The sequence below is a fragment of the Copadichromis virginalis genome, linkage group LG22 (assembly GCF_057382275.1).
Source record: "Copadichromis virginalis isolate Kocher_CV1m ecotype Utaka linkage group LG22, C_Virginalis_male_GT1.1, whole genome shotgun sequence".
Taxonomy (NCBI): domain Eukaryota; kingdom Metazoa; phylum Chordata; class Actinopteri; order Cichliformes; family Cichlidae; genus Copadichromis; species Copadichromis virginalis.
In genome coordinates, this window is record NC_140638.1 from 27,016,194 (window position 1) to 27,029,338 (window position 13,145).

Below are 13,145 nucleotides of genomic sequence, written 5' to 3' on the forward strand. Positions count from 1 at the left end.
GCTCTCCATAAAAAATGAAAAAGAATATCTTACATGAACCAACCCATAGTTACATTTTATTAAGTGACCTCTACTGGTCTTAGCAGACATCATCAGTTATTTCACAAATTGCCTCAAAAATATGTTTGCCTTCAAGAAGGTCAGGGTCAATGGATAGGTCAATAAAATGTTGAAGAAAGATGTTCCTGTTGATCATTAGTTTTGTGTCTTAATTATGACTTATGATTAGTAGGTCACCACCACTGTAAATGATCCTCTGTATTGAAAGCACCCCTCTGAGGATTCTGGTGTTCAGTCAGGTCTGCTTTTGGCACCGATGATCATCACAGTAAAATATTTAAATGTTATATAACAGATGCTTTCCATCTCTACTGAAGACATTCTCACTGTTTTGGTTCTGGAGCCAAACCTTTATTCCTTTTATATTTGCCATGACAGCCAGCTATATTTTTCCTAATGAGGCCTATAGGCTACGCTTGACTGCCTTAGTGCTATTAGAAGAATTTCTTACATCACATTGCGGGCAAAACAGTGGTTTTGATTGCTGCTCCAGAAAATGTCACCCCTTTGATCAGGAATATCTTTTGGCAACGTCTTCTTCTGCTCATATCAGCACGGTTCATTTTTTATCCATCCTGATCTGCTGTTACTCAGCTGTGTTCCTCGTATGTGCCTGATAACCATTTAACGTCCTCACTCAGGACACAGAACTTAAACTTTGTGTCTGTCCCACGCTCCTGCCTGAAGACCTTTGGAGAATGAGGACTTGAAGCCACTTTTACTTTTGAAATGCCCCACCCACACCTGTGAGATGAGTGGTCAACCAAACAGAGTAAAATAAAGTTAAACCGATTTCGCAAGCCTTCAGATTCCAATTGAAATTTCTACAGCATAGTGTAGACAGTGAACGGAACACTCCTGGTAGCTCAGCAATATTTAAGCCACAGTGTAGCAGGTTGTTGTAAGCAACAAGTGACACAAGTATCCTACGGTGCAACAATATTTCCTTATAAACCATAAACTGTAAAACTGACAATAAAAACCGTCAGTTTGAACCTGCCCAGACTCACTATGGCAAAGCTTTGCACTAACTGACCTGCTGACCTCCTGTTTTGGACTGATGCCAACACACATTAGTTCTCAAACATCAAGAAAGTAGCCGTTAGCTTTTTTTTGTTTTACGCTTTAGTTGACTTGAAAACTGCAACAATAATATAGAAAGCACAAAATTTTCCCCTTTAAAACTCTATTCAGAGGTTTAGTAAAAAACTAAACCAAACCAAAATGTAGGTAAGGACTGGAAACATATTATGTACTGATATGTAAAATCTTAAAATTAAGAGAATGTGTAGTCAAGCACCAACTCAAGGTGTTCATGCATATTCAAAGATGGTTTTATCCACTCTTTGAAAATCAAATATTATGCACAAAAATGCTGCAGAGTCACAGAAACTGTTTTCAAAAATCATCCCTTAGACTCCATCTACTTTACTGAGTTGAATAATTTGTCTAAACACGATACCCAAGTCCAGCGAGTGCCGTAGGAAGACAAACAATTAGCCAGTCAACACAATGTTTGGGACCAACAGTGTCATCAAGTTGTTTACAAGCTTTAGTCAGTGGTTAGGGGAAATCACATACTCTTCCCCACAGAAATTAAAGTGGAGACAATGTCTGGGAATGACTGGGAATACTCTGTAACAAGTAGACAATTCTCTCTGATAGAAGAAAAGTTCAAATTAAAATCAATTCATGTTTAAGCCCGACATGAGACTGCAACAGGCCGGAAGAAAGAAAGTGATGTAAACCCTAAAAATAGGTACTTTGGGCCATGTAAGAAGAATAACTCTGTGCTTCTCTGCAGATGTAACAAATTGCTATTTCTGCTGGTGGGTGTTTGCCTAATCATGATCACCAGCTGGGGCTCTGAGCTTACCGCCTTTATAGTTTCCAAGCTACAATACAGGTGACACAGCTGACATGAAATATAGCAGAATTACTGTGAACAAATTAACTGGTTATATAACATGTAATATAATTACTTTATTGGCGAGCTGTTAACATGAACATGGAGGAAGATATTAGACTTGAAGGGCATGTGGACCACTATATCACTCACACCAATATATCAATCTCTCCCAATAGTATAAAAAATTACATTGAATTATTACAGCCTAGCAAATGAAGCAGCTCCCCCGTCCTCCCTTCTCCTACTCTCGTCTTAAAATAAATATCTCCTAGACACAAGTTAAAAGCCTTGAGGCCACAAAATCAATTTTTCATAGGCAGGGGTAATAAAGAGTCTTGATCCTGCTTTTCCTGTCTTTGGAGCAGCAACATGGCTCACTACCATCTGAAGCTACAGCCAAGTGGATATGGGCCAGTGCACAAATCTAACAGGTATAGGGAAGAGTTGGCTGCACTTCGGCCTGCAGTTGGTTGGTAATTTTTCAAAATAAAAGGCTGAGTGACCATCACAGAGTTTGCATGGCTATTTATCCACCGACTCCCAAACTATGGCCCTGTCACTTTGGAATGGTCCTGCAGAGAATCAAAGACCAGAGGATAAAAGTACCTTTCACAGTCTGGGTCATTGCATTACTACTCAGCCTTTCTAGCTGTAAGGGCTTAGGACTACTTTACCCGAGCTCAAATCAATAAAAGGACCAACAGTCCATTTCACTTTCAGACCAAAAAATGTGAAGACAAGCAGGTATTATATTGTATGCTGTATATTGGGATCATTTTCTTGATGTTGCTACAAGGGTGGTACAACACCAGGTAATGTGAGTGTTTTTTCTAACTCATTTGTGTGGTTCTACTTAACACTGTTGGTAAATCTCGGTGCTGGCTTTATTGGCGATCCACGATGCTCCTGTGAGCAGGTTTTCAGAGTTTGTCTCAGAGACTTATGGACTGTGATGTGCTGAATTAAAATAGCAAGTTGTGGTTTCCAAGCTATTATATTATTCACATTTTACTTCTATGTATACACTTTAGATGTTTTAGTCTGTATTCTATTTTTTAAAATAATTTATAAATCAGAAAAGTCATATATAGAAAAACGTAATATTATATTAGAAACCGTAGTAGGATTATTCACAATAAAATAACTGTGGTGAACTTATTTTGAGAGCAGCCTTCAGAGCCATGTGCCCATTTTTAGCTTTGTGGCCTCTAAATGCTAGCTTCAGCTTGAAGAACTCTAGGGCTGCAAGAAAGGTCTACAGACTCTTCCAGTAGCCCTGTTGGTCTTTCCTCCTAAACTAGAGTGAACAAAGGGAGAAGTTTTCATGTACTTGGTAACTAAATGAAAGGATTATAGTCTGTCACACTTCGGGAATTGAATCCTCCGTGTACATCAAAAAAGAAAAGGGAACCCTCCCAAACAACCTGTAGGCTAAAACGGCATGTCAGCTATCACCACTGGGTTTTTTTTTTTGCCAGGTTCATCTAAAGCTCCATCTCACAGAGTGACCCTGCCTCAAAATCTGGGTATTATTCCAGCTGATATTACGTCTACTTCAGCAGTTTTCACCTGTTTTGTTCTGTTGGCTTGCAGAGCATAAAAGCCTGTCTGATTTTTTCTTTCACTCAATGGAAAGGGTCACAGGTAGTTCAGCAGTTAGATAAATTACTTATCTTGACATGAATTGCTGTTTTAAATCTGATTGTCCAAATCATATATCAAGCTTTGTATGTTGCTCGCTGAAAGCTATATGCACAAAATATTGGAATGAGTGTCCCCCCTCCCCTTCCATTGGATACTTGTGAAAAAATGAATTGCCATATCTCTACTTCTTCTTCTTCTTCTTCTTTTTCTGACAGGTCCCTTTAGGTATTGCCACAGTTGATCATCCATCTACCTAGCATCCTCCTCTGTCACATCGAGCCCCTACATGTCCTCATTCACTACATCCATTCACCTTCTAGTTGGTCTTCCTCTTTTCCTCCCTCCTGGCAGCTTCATAGTCACCATTTTTTCACCTCTGCACACAAATCATCTCAACTTTGCCTGAAAACTGCTCAACCTGAGCTGCCCACCTGATATACTTGTTTCTAATCCTGGTCATGCCGAGTGAAAATCAAACCATCTTTAAATCTGTACCTCCAGCTCTTTCTATCTTAAAAGTCATAATGTAGATGAATGACAGTTTCAAGAAAAAAACGTGTCAGAACATTTTCAGTACACTTCTTTCTACAAGACTCTAAAATGCTGCTAAAGGCAATAATCATTTGCTCTCCAAAAGGCAGTCCCTCATTTGGTGTTTTGCTGATGGCAGTGGTTTAAATCTCACTTGTCAACACTATCAAGATCTGATTACTGTGACAGCGCTATCATCCTCCAATGGATCACTCCAAAGTGGGTAGAAATCTTGCCTTATAGGACAAACTTCAGAACTACTGGCCTAATTTCCAGTGACCCTTGCCATCAAATGGCACAAGTGGACCAAAACCATACCACAAAAATGCTTCTCAAAAACTGAGGAACTCATTGTTTGGGTTAAGAGTTGTTGTTTCTGACTTAAGTTGACTTAAATCTGAAAAGTGAGACTGGATCAAATCATCAAGACCAAAAAGACAAGAAGCAGAATGCATTCATAAAGAATGATCATTTATTTGTATCTAATATTTCAAAAATATTTCAAACAAGAAGCCGGTGATGTCTGCTAAGCAAACATTAATTAAAACAAACCCCAGAGGCAAAGTCAGAGGTCACCTGCAGAATGGCACTGCTGGAGCTGGAAAATGAGAATCAGCAGCTGACTTTGCCATCGGCTTTTCATCGGTGGCTTGAAACCAAGCTGTCCAGGTACAACACACTCACTTCATCACATCGCCACCCTGCTGCCACAAAGCAGCATGCTAGATATTGACAGAGAGAACAGCTCTTCCACATCATATTAATACACAATATATACAACCGCAGAGAGCAGACAGTGCTCGGGCAGCCTTTGGCAAGGTGTTAGTGCTTAAATATCTCACCACAAGTGAGTCAGAATTTAATCTGTTGCTTTTTAGCATAATAATGGAGAGCAAGGGCCAAGCTGGAATAAAGCTGCTTGGAAGCCAAAAATGCACTTAAAGGGAAGACTGAGGAAAAATATCCCCCTGAAATGTATGTTTAATATTGTGCTGATACAGCTCGCCCCCACAAACTTTGGAGGCTATGCTTTTTTTTTAAAAAAAAAAGAAAAGAAAAGAAAGTCATATTCAAAACTGCAGTAAGAGCTGGAATTATTATTTAATATTTTAAACAATAACTTATGTATAAACTCTTTTTATATTTTTAAACTTGGACACCTGGACAAACCCTGACTCCCTTGACCAGCTGTTCTCTCCTGTTTGACTAAATGGCCATTGTAGCTTCAGATTTCATTTCACTTTTTAATCTCAAATAATCATTTTCCATTACCTGAAAATTTTCTTATTCAGAATTCAGATTTAATCGAAAATTGAATTTATTTTCATTTACACTAGCTCATGACTTTTAAATCTGATATTTCTAGTATTTATCTTATCATTTCATCATCTGGGATTCCTAAAAATGAATTCTGCCTTTTATAATATTATATATAAAAACATCATGACTTTATTTTCTTTGTTTTCTTCATGGCTTATCTCCTTATTTTTGCATTCTTTTATTGAGTTAAACGTGATTCTTGAAGAAACTGACTGCCTCCGCGCAATTAAAACCAAGCGCTTGGCTTCGTGTGGCTCTCCGGCCGTGAGCTCCCCTTCCTCGCCACATGGAGGCGCCGCAGACCCGCATTCCTGCGTCCCGCTTGCTCGCAGTGCACACAGAAAAAAAAAGTAGCGGAGCCGTTACAGGAAAGGGGGGCTCTTTTGAACGCTTTAGCTTGAAATCAGATGCTCCCTGTGCGGGATGTGGAGGGATCAGTGCAGGCGGCGATGAATGGAGCTGAGCGCGCAACTTCTCTCCAGTCCTGCCGCTGTTGTTGCTCCTGCTGCTGGAGTTTCCTCTAGGATTTGCTTCTTGTGACGAGCTGGACTTTACTTCTTCTGCCAACATGTATTCAGCAGCATTGCTACTGATGCTGGCCATCAGGATCTACGCAGATAGCATGGAGGGACCAACAGGTAAAATAAGAGAAAAGAGAAATACTTAGTTTGGGTATGGCGAGGCATAGTCCGAAGGCAAGAGTTACAGTCTTAAAGTTGACTGTGAGGGGTTAAAACCGCCATGTCCCTGCAATTTACAGATTTATGCTGAAGTCAAATTGTCTTCTGCTCCGACTGTGGTTCCCTAACTTGAAAAAAAAGTTGCCTCTGAGTGCGCGTTCAACTGTTTAAACGCGCTCCCGTCTCGCTTTCGGTGCTGTGAACTTTGTCCTTTGTGTAAACAGTGGCACGTTAATATTTCACTGGACATTAAACGTGACATTGCCTGCATCCTCACAGCATCATTTTATGACAGTGCTCAGTGGTGTGTGTGTGTGTGTTTTCAAGATCAAATATAAAAAGTCAAAAAGCTCGAAAACGAAAGAGGATTCAGCAGTGTCTGCCTGCGTTTGACGTTTACTGCTATTTTTCCAGTTGTTCAGGCTTCATTGGGTGTTTTTTTTTCTAAACCAATGTGTCATCTCACAGAAAGTAAATCTCCTCTCAGTAATAAGTCATCCCTCATTGGATCTTATATTGCAGATGTTTAACTTTCTTGTGTGTTAATAGCTCTGATGGAACATCTTGCATGATTATGTTGCGGATGCATCGGGTGATTTGTTCACTTTGTAACACAGTCATCCCTCAGAGCTGTTTTGGAGTGTGTTGCCTGCTGCTACAAAGCAGCAACCATAGAGATGAATTAGTAATGTCAGCGTTTGTGCTCGGAATAACCGCACTGACAGCTGGTCCAGATATTCTCTGTGTGGATCAGTCAAACTCTTGATAGACAGTTTTGAAGTGTTCTCAGAGAGGAAAACACATTTTGAAGCTATATTACCTGAAAGCCACAGAGCCTGTCTGAGCTGTGAGTTCAAATCCTTTTCATTTTGCCTGTGGCTAGTTTAACACTTAAATGGCTGAAGTAGTGTGTGAAGACTCCTAAAGGCCGTGGGACGTTATCTTTTAAAGAATTTTGTGGAATAAGATTAGAAAGAGAAAAAAAAACAGCCCGCAGTCAGCCCCTTATCAAGTTTGTCTCATGTGAAAGTGCAAGTTGACTTTTCTCAAATGCTCTTCAGCTTGTGTGAATGTTGGCAGTGCGATATAAATACTTTGGTACGTAGGTATCAGTTACACGATCACCAGAGCCAGTTGCTGAACAGCCGTGGGCAAGATTTATTGTAACAAGCCACCTGTCTTCTGATCTCGCATGAAATAGCAGACAAAATGTTTCAACACCACTGATTCACATTCTTTTTATTCATATCACCAAGATTAGACACTGATTTCCATGGAGAAAGTCAAAGCTAGTTCTAATTGCATATGTCTTGGGTCATTGCGGTGGACCTCGGCCCTTTCTGTGACAGACTGAAGGCTGTTGTCACACAGTAGGAGTGAAAAAGTGTGTAAATTCACATTTAAATCAGATTCTGCTAAGTGCATTTTCACCTTCTGCTTCTCTTTTAAGTATATCCATCAAAGAACGCTGTCATTGCAAAACTGCAATGCAGTATAGATGAATTTGTGAATTTCTATGGTGTGACTTTGTCATAAAATTGCAAAAAATGTCCAACGTGATTTTCTACAGCTCAATACATTTTCTTCAAATGTCAGTTCACTTCCAAACCCCAAAGATGATTGGACCCATATATCGAACAATATCAGTTATTTGCTGATCTATCGGCTTTAATAACAGTTGATACATGAAAAATGTAAAAAGTTATACGTTATGAGTAGTGGTTTGTCCACCAGAGGGCACTGAGCAGATTCTCTGTCGACAGCGTTCGTATTTGGAATGCCATCACCAAATGCGGATAAATCTTTTTTTAAAAATCCAACATTTTGAATATCTATATATGGATGTATATCAGAAAGAGTACCTACTTCTTGCTTCTGTCCAGATTGTTTGCAAATCCTTGATGTCCCTTGTTTAAGTCATTCTCATGCACTCTTAGACCTTCTGATTGGGTGCTGGAATTTTAAATCTTATCATTACTTGCCAACATTTTTTCCATGTGTTTATAACCTCGTTAAAGCATTTCGCACTACTGCATCATAACTTGAGATACTGCTCATGTTGTTTCACTGCTAAAGACAGCTCACCACCCATGATATTCACCGATTAGTTATCTTTGGATCAGATAATCAAATGATTGTCGCAAATTTTGCTGTTTTTTTCTATTGATACAAAAATCACGGTAGCAGCAATCTTAGCATGTTGAATAGCATCAGAAATAAAGACCTCTACATGTTGTTTAAAGTTGTCAACAATAGTATTAGAAAACACTGCATACATTTTCATTGCAGTGCAGATGAGACGCATCTTTATGTATCCATGAAGCCAGATAACTGCACCAATTAGTTAAACTGCAGAAAAGTAATAAAGACATAAAGACCTGGATGACCTCTACTTTTCCAATTCTAGATTCACACTAAACTACGGTTACTGTACTGCTGGCCTCCAGTAACACTGTGAAGAATTCAGAAGTCATTTTTGTCCAAGATATGTCCTTCAAAGTGCTCATTAAACAAATATGTTGGACTGTTTTCATCCATTCGTGCAATAAATCAAAAATTACCAACATCACGTGTCAGAGTGATGCTGAAAAGTTAGACTGGGACTGGCTTGAGAGACCATTTTTTCCCCATATTAGCTTCTTCTCCTCATTGGCTTTAAAATCTTTATCCTTAAGTAGAAAATCTTGAATAATCAGGCTCTGTCATAACTTAACAACCTCATAGTATCTAATCATCCTAAAAGAGGGCTTCAGAGTCAGACTGCAGGCTTACTTTTGGTTCCTAGAGTTTTCAAAATTAGAACAGGTGTCAGGGCCCTCTACTCTGGAAACAGCTCCAAGTTTATATTCAGGAGACAGACTCTGTCTCTGCTTTCAAGATGAGGCTTAAAACTTTCCTTTTGATAAAGCGTATGGTTAGGGCTGGATCAGGTGACCCTGACGTTAGTTATGCTGCAATAGGCTTAGGCTGCTGGGGGACTTGCCATGATACACTGAGCATTCATTTTTCCTTCATCTCTTTTTGCTCTCTGTGTGTTTATACACCACTACTGCATTTAATCATTAGGAATTCTTAAATGCAGACTCTCTCTTCCACAGTTTGCCTGTTTTGTCCCATCTTTCTTTGCTTTCTTCTCTTTCCCTTCATCCCCAACTAGTCGTGGCAGATGGCCGCCCCTCCCTGAGCTCGGTCCTGCTAGAGGTTTCTTCCTGTTAAAAGGGAGTTGTTCCTCCAACTGTCACCAAGTGCTTGCTCATAGTGGGCCATGTGATTGTTGAATTTTCTTTCTAATATTGTAAGTATATTGAGGTAGAAAGCTGAATTGAACTGAATGAAATGCAAGCAGAAGTAAAGCGAACTTGGTAACATGCCTGTTCATTTTGAAATGTATTTTGGAGTATTTTATGCTTAAGACTCGAGGGGAGTGAAAGACTGTGAATTAATTCCCCAGCTGGATTCAAGTTAAGAGCCGTTATAGTTTGGGGTCAGCAACTTAATCTCTCAGTGACAACAGTGACCTAAAGATTAGGTGTCTGCGTGACAGGCTGCCTATGTGTTGCTAAGACACTAATGCTTTAACGTTTGGAAATAGGACTGTAATGCATCATCACGGTTACCACTTGTGGGTACACATTGAGATTTACATATAAATCAGATTGTTTCTATTTATGCCTCCTTGATATTCACAACTAGGCTTTGCAATCTACAGTAGATTCACACGAGGAAAGATTCTTCGAGAAAATTCTTTAAGGTGGAAGGAAAATGATTTGAGTTGTGTTTTACAGAGTTCGTTTGTCATTCATCTGACCAAGCTGTCACTGCAAACTTTTGCCAATTGTAGTTATGTGATGCTAAGAACACTTTTGGTTGGTACTTAAGGTTCCCCACACAGCTCTTGGAATAAATCATCAAAGACTGAGCCTGGCAGTTTGTTGTCGGATTTGCAGGTACTGAAGTTTTAACATATCCCTTTTGCTGCCTTTTTGAGGCTGCCAAGAAGTTGTGTCATGCAGCTTTAATGTTGATCGGAGCAAAAACACAAGAAGGTGCAGTGGCAGCACCACTTTATAATTCTGCCGAGTGTAGCTGTGTTTGCACCTCAGCTCCAAAGTCTGGCCTAGAGAACGTGTGATCGCTGAGGTGACACCTGGCGTGTTGTTTAAAGGTGCCCGGCCCCCTGTTAGCGGGGGCTCTGAGGAATAAAAGCAAGAATGTAATTTAATCTTGAAACGAAACCACGTGAGTGAGCTCCGACACTAAGCAGCGCTGACATACGGCTCCAAGGATTCTGATATTGGAGGAAGTAAGCTGGAAAAGATCGCAACGAAAGTGAGCGCTGACACAAGAAGGTGCGCTTTCATGGTCTGTTGGGAGGATGTAAAGAGGGGAGTTCTTGGTGTGTAGTGGCGTGAATCCAGTTCAGTGCTAAAATAGTCCAACACACACACACAGCTCTCCTGGGGCAAATGTGAGGGCTGTAAATAGAGAAAATGGCGTGTGTGTTCACACAAAAAGCAATAATGAGATGTGATTTTTTACTGGGGGAAATAACAAAAGATTTTTTAATACAAAAGTTGTGAATTCCATAATAGCTGCACGTTTTTAAAGAAAATGAGTACAGCATAATTGCAGCTTGCAATAATGAGATGACAAAAGAGCAAGTGCTGTTTCAAACTGAAGAAGAAAAACCCAATGAATGTAGGGTATAGATTTAGTATAACCCATCCGCATATTCTACTGGACATTTAGAAGCCTTTTCAATTATGACCGTTAGATAGTTTGACTTTAATTATGTGTTTGGCTGAATAAAATGGATACAATGGCAAAAAAGATCAATTTGAAATGATAAAGCACAGCCAATGTTTCACTCTTAACCTTTCTGATGAGCACTATAGCATTAAGTGGGATAAATATTACAGAACACATGAGGGCTTCTTTTCCATTCAAATGGATAGGTCAAGCATCAGATGTGTAGACATATTCAGACAGTCAGTAGCAGGCTGACAGACAAATGAGTGCTAGCTAAGGAGCCCTGAATGAGGTGGAAGTCAGTGCAATCCTCCACTTTGATGGCTTTTGAGAAATTTTAATTGCCTTGGCTGTTAGTTGTCACTCATGCTGTTCGTCTCTCAGACTTTCATTGGCAGCGTGGCGAAAGCAAACTTGTAAAGGTGTTTCACCAAATTAAAATTTTAGTTGTAATCATCACAGTGTGAAGACTTCATGGGCTTTTTGGAAGTTCTCAGACCTGCGAATGGCAGACCGAGTTCACAAACTTCAGTGGTTTTTTTATACATATATAACTGCAGCATGATTACTTCAGTTTATCTCAAAATGATTTCCTCTTATCATGAAGGGAGAAGTCAGGCCTGCTGCTGTGGTACTGAAGGCAATTTTCTCTATGGAATTGGAGTTGATAAAATGCAGTTTCGCCGTCAACAAACTTCATTGTGCCCATCTCGGTTGAACTCCGAGTTCTTGTGCTCCATCTATCTTTCAGTATGATGTATCTTCAGTAGTCATCAGTTGTATACAGTATTTTAGTCTTTTGCCACTTTGCTTTCTGTTTTAACACCGGACTACTCTTGGTGAATGTTTGAGCTGTTAACATATTAATAGGGGTGCAACGATACACAAAATTCACGGTTCGGTTCGGTTCGATACTTTGGTGTCACGGTTCGATATTTTTTCGATACAAAAAAATGTTCAAGCATTTTTAATTTGTCATTTATTAAAATTATAAATATATATTTTAACTCAAAAGTACAGTTTTTAAATTTAACCCTAACCCTTGTGCGTGTTTTTTATTTTGACAGCGAATGCGCACCTGCGGACCACTTATGTGCAGCCCTGGTTATTTAGCTCGTCATATTGCAGCCACAGAAATTCTTTTGTCCATGAAACCATAAAGCTGCACTTTCTTTTTGCCTTATAGTCTGATTTGTCATAACTTCTCCGTTTTGTGGTAAGCTTTTCTTTGGCTGTCACTTCTTCACCCTGACCTGTCTTATTTGGCTCAGCAGAACTGAAATGCTTTTACACACGCACTCACATAAGCTCAGCGATTCTCTGCGCGATCAACCTCTCACATGTTTAAGCTGCGGGAGATTTCACTTGTCATGTTTGCATAGTAAGCTAACGATTAATAAGACGATGTCAGAGGAATTGGTGCACAAATTATCATCACTCACAGATCAGTGCTGTCGCTCTCTATACACAGTTCGCACGATTGCAAAGTGAAAGCAAAAAAACAAGCGCAAATTCAAACGCGACTTCAATATGTCACATATTGACAGTGGCTCACCGATGCCAATGACATAATTACCCAGCTACATTTCCGAAAGAATGCAAAAGCATTGACATATATTTTTCCTACAATAGCCCGACGGGCAGGGAAGAGATAGATTTTGGTAGCCCGACTGAAAAAATCGCTAGCTCCGGGACGTCGGGCTAGCGATATTGCAAGCCCTGTATCTGATTGAGGAATCACTCATCTTTGGAAAAGAGAGTTTATTACAGAGAAATGTCTCTTTCCAAAATAAAAGCTATACTATCCGCTTCTTCTGGGCTATATTCTCAGCAGCATAAGGAGAATCATGTGCTAACAGCTGTCTAAATGACTCGGCTAAAGTTAGTAGCATGCTTGCTTTTTTTTGTCTGCTTCCACTTGTCTTTGCACTAGGATGATGTCTGCGTAAATGTGGAGTCATATTCGTTGTGTTCCCACTAGTGCTTTCAGGTTAATCTCGTTGAAATGACCATAACGCCACAACACGGCAAATCTCCGTTAACGAGCTACCGCCGATCGCTCCGTGCATGGGGCTAGACGGCCAACACGTTAACGAGCTAACTGCGCTAACACACTAGTTCACACCAATGTAATTGAGCATTGCATGGCACATCCAACATACTGTTTTACTTTAGTCCATGACGCGCTTACCTTCAGGGTCATACGTCACATGAAAACCAAAATAATTCCAAACGCCAGATCTGAATGAGAG

The 13,145-nt window shown here is 39.9% G+C and overlaps 1 protein-coding gene across 6 annotated transcripts in view; it reads left to right on the forward strand.

Moving 5' to 3' along the window:
* Positions 1 to 5,811: 5,811 nt before the first annotated feature.
* Positions 5,812 to 13,145, forward strand: part of LOC146683561 (receptor-type tyrosine-protein phosphatase U-like) — a 250,928-nt gene continuing 243,594 nt past the window's right edge. For all 6 annotated transcript variants that reach the window (XM_085445816.1, XM_085445818.1, XM_085445817.1 and 3 more), the window contains exon 1: positions 5,812 to 6,102. In XM_085445816.1, the coding sequence (XP_085301942.1) occupies positions 6,033 to 6,102 (70 nt within the window). In that variant the 5' untranslated portion in view covers positions 5,812 to 6,032. The remainder of the gene's footprint in view (positions 6,103 to 13,145) is intronic.